Source organism: Mizuhopecten yessoensis, unplaced genomic scaffold (genome assembly GCF_002113885.1).
Source record: "Mizuhopecten yessoensis strain PY_sf001 unplaced genomic scaffold, ASM211388v2 scaffold1961, whole genome shotgun sequence".
NCBI lineage: Eukaryota > Metazoa > Mollusca > Bivalvia > Pectinida > Pectinidae > Mizuhopecten > Mizuhopecten yessoensis.
Window position 1 is genome coordinate 495922 of NW_018404308.1, and position 3882 is coordinate 499803.

The 3882-nt window shown below is 37.4% G+C and overlaps 1 protein-coding gene across 1 annotated transcript; it reads right to left on the minus strand.

The window, feature by feature from the left end:
* Positions 1 to 275: 275 nt before the first annotated feature.
* Positions 276 to 3445, minus strand: LOC110443431 (zinc finger protein SNAI2-like). Its single transcript, XM_021487656.1, has 2 exons — positions 3270 to 3445; positions 276 to 1672 (listed from the first exon to the last, which is right to left on the minus strand). The coding sequence occupies exons 1-2, from the start codon at positions 3331 to 3333 to the stop codon at positions 633 to 635; spliced, it is 1104 nt and encodes a 367-aa protein (XP_021343331.1). The 5' UTR covers positions 3334 to 3445; the 3' UTR covers positions 276 to 632.
* Between the last annotated feature and the right edge of the window lie 437 nt (positions 3446 to 3882).

Genomic DNA, 3882 nt, shown 5'->3' on the forward strand with positions numbered 1-3882 from the left:
TTTGAAACAATTCGTCATTTATCGTACGCTCTAAATACATGCTCACTACACAATGTTTTATTCTGGGTATTTTTCTGTTATTTTGATCTTTTTCCCCTCAATTTGTAGGTTCATATGGTCGACATATAACGAAGATGTGGAAACAAACCATTTTGGGAAGATTTTTGCTGAGTGATGCGTTTTGTAACCATATGCCGACAGTGTGAACAGTTTATTTCTTCTTGTTATCCTTATCTTCTGTTACAATGACATAAAGTTGAGAGCAATTTAGTTATTCATGTAAAATTTATTATATTTAAAAATTTCGAGTTCAAAGTACATTACAAACTTGGCAGTCCCCGATAGTTCTTAATTTAATACAGATTATAAATTAAAACATGCATTTCTTTTACAAAATTGACATCTTGTATATCAAATGTTATAAGCTAATTATCATATATTTGCATTCACAAGTAAATATCTCAAATACCAGAGTAAATTCTACTATAGGTCACAATAAATAGGTATATATTAATAGGAATAATAGCAATACTTAAAAGCTTTTTGTATATGAAATAAGTGCTCTGGTATCATTACAAATCGTCCGTGCTGTCATTGCACAATAAAGCACGGTATTGATAGACGTATGCTGTTCATAGGAGCCTACATACTTCCAGCATATGTTTGTGTAGATACCGCTTCTGTGCGAAAGCCCTCCCGCATCGCTGACAGGAAAAGTTTTTGCATTTGACGGAATGAATCAGCATATGGGAACGCAAATTACTTTTGTCCGCGAATGCCTTGTCGCAGCCTACACTGGGACACGTGAAAGGTCGTTCGCCCGTATGGGTTCGGGTATGACCCTTAAGAAGCCATGACCGGGTGAATATCTTTCCGCATATATCGCACTTGTTCTTCTGTTTCATATGATGGGATCTGAGGTGGGCAGTGAACGCCGACAGTGTCGCGAACGTCCTGTTGCAATCGTCACAGCGCAAACTTGACGACTCTTCAAATGTCTCCTCTGGTTGGACATTAAGCATGACTCTCCGATTTCGACCGGACTCCAGCAACCTTCGGGCATACTCAGTCACGTCCTCATTACTCTCGGGCTGCGATGAATCACAATCGTCTGTCAAACATAAATCGGCGAAATCCTTCACGCTTTCGTTCGAATCAGAGTCGATGAGATAGGAGTTGTCGTTCTTGTCGTAGTTTGGCTTTGGCTCAGAATCGAAGTCGATGATGGGATCTAACTGTGAATCATCTGACATGTTATCATCAAGTAACCCGAAGTCGGATTCCTCCTGATAAGTCCCCAAGAAAACGTCATCATTTTCGTATTCATCGTCGGTTTGCCATTCATTGCTTGATTCGGAGTCGTAGTCACTCGGCAGGTCGGACCTGTTCTCACACGGATATTCGCCCAAACACTCCAATGTCTCCCTGGGGTTCACACCGGCCAACTCCAGGTGTGGCACGCGCAAGCTGATTTGGAACCTCGTGACGAAGGACATGTAGCTCATAGACTTGTACTTAACAATTGGGTATTTTTTCTTCTTCTGTGGGTTTCTTGTGGTGGGCTTGACCTCTTTCTGTGGAGAGCGAGAGTCTGATGACTGCTTCTTGTGTCGGAACGGTACCTTTTTGATTGCCAAACCTGAACGAGTCGTCATGACGTTTGGATCACGTTCTGGAAATAAATAACATCGGAGGAATTTTTTAAAACTTTATCCGTGATTACGGAAGCATTTGGGTTTAAGCCACTGCAATATTTATGGTCATATAACGACACATAAAGTCGATAAGAATATATGACGAACGACAACAGCTTAAATGAATATCGGTAAGGGTATACGAACGATAATGTCATATGACGAACGATAAGATCATTTGGCGATAGATAAGGTCAAATCGTTATTTTTTCCAAAGGATATATAATAAATAATATTTAATAATGAATAATTGAGATTTCCAGGACAAAAAAAAGTTTCCGAGTCCTCCCGTATGAATTGGTTTATAAGTAAAAACCTCCATCGGTATTCTTTCAATAATTATGATAATGTCTGGGGGAACATGAGGCGTAAAAATACACATTGCTAATTGACTATTCATATTTTGTATTGTATTAGGGTATCTAGAACGCATGGACCCTCGGGCTGAATGACATCAAGAGGCAACAAATTAGCCTTCTTTTTTCTCTGTGAAAAATCACCCAAAAACTTATTGAGAACAGAGATGACATAAATAATTAATATTTTCGAGAAATTTAATCAATTTAACACGTTAGATGTCTTGTAAAAACATCATTTTAGGATTTCCCGAACACTTATATCAATATAAGCCGAGTCCTAACGATCGATTCGATGCAAAAATATGAATAATAAATATAATACGGTGGAATTGATAGGCATATGCCTACCTCCATATACAATTACTAACATACACAATTAGACTATGACGTTACACAAGAGGGTTAAATTTTACTTAAAATTGAAATACAAATCGTGTCCACTAAAAAGACTTCAAGAACTTTACCGCTTCAAAAGAAGTTGATGAAAAATCATGAGTAAGATAAATTGTATACCTAATTCCCAATCTATGGAGGCCTTATATTAGCTTATAACTTGTGCATTTTGATTTTGTTCAAAGAGAGTCTCTATGATACATTGTAATTACTAAATGTTAGAACTGTACTATTCTGTTGACTCTATATCTTTTTTTCTTTCTTAATCTACGATTAGTTAACTATTTAAGATGAAATGTGGGTGACTTTCATCTTTATGAACATCTTCAGTAGGCTGTGGAGCAGTCATGCCAGGGGAGGTAACCGAGATAGTTCTAAGTCATTTTAAAAAGTTGTCAGAGTTTATGTTTTGCAAATAAACAATATATCCTATGTCCAAATGTATATTAATATCTGCAAAACCTAACAGAATAACATTTTACTTCTGATTAACGCTTGCTTATCGGTAGACCTCGAACATAATCTGCAATTTTTTGCATTTTGCATTCGTCAATGTGATGGGATGGCGCTGGGTTAGCCTATTGTGGTTATTATGTAGAATACGAACATATATCACAAAAAGAATACAAAGATAAAAATCAACATGGTAATATCTTTCACACCAGTACAATGATTTGATGATAAAGGTGTTACTGAATATGAAGGTGATGGATTTCCTGTCAAATTACGATTCGATGCCATTTAGGCCTACTCACTGAAACAGTAACGTTCTTGTCGATGGCCTATTTTGAATATTCCAGCGTTGGCTACTTTGATTACATACCTTGACCACCAAACCATCGACCAGTTCTGTAGTCTCTCACAGCATGTATGAGGCATTTCGGCATGCTGCTGATTAAAATCGAAAACGGCTTTTTAGTGTGTCAAACTTGGCAACCAGAATATCATTTGAACGTTTGTTTACATGGCGTCCGTCTGCACTGTTGGTTGTGAAGCGCGCGCTGTGACGCTTGTTGCTAGGCAATCATTGCAACTGTGGACGGGCACCTGTGTTGTCGCGAAAACGAAATTTGCAATATGTTTCGATATAAATATCCTTTCTTAGTTCAAGTTTTCTAAACCGTTTAAATGTCAATAGGTATTCTCTTTTGTTACACTTTACTTTTGAATATTTCCCGCCTGTCAATTTGTATAAATTGACTGTCTGAACGGGATAACAAAAACTTAGATAATAATAAGGAAGGGTCATATTCAGATTCAACAAAAAGGTCATCCATTGATACAATAGATATCCGATTTCGATCCTCTCCGAAAATGCCATAAGGAACTAATACAGACATATACCTCGAAAAACACAAGATTTTTAATAAATTGACCGGCTGGCAAACGATGTCCCATAGGAAAATTGGACAGAGCAAGTGACTTGGTTTTCTGTT

Bases quoted from the DNA above. Each gene is read 5' to 3' on its own strand.
- LOC110443431 (XM_021487656.1), bottom strand. From the start codon at position 3,333: ATGCCGAAATGCCTCATACATGCTGTGAGAGACTACAGAACTGGTCGA. The intron at 1,673-3,269 runs GTATGTAATCAA...ATTTATTTCCAG, and splicing joins TCGATGGTTTGGTGGTCAAG to AACGTGATCCAAACGTCATG.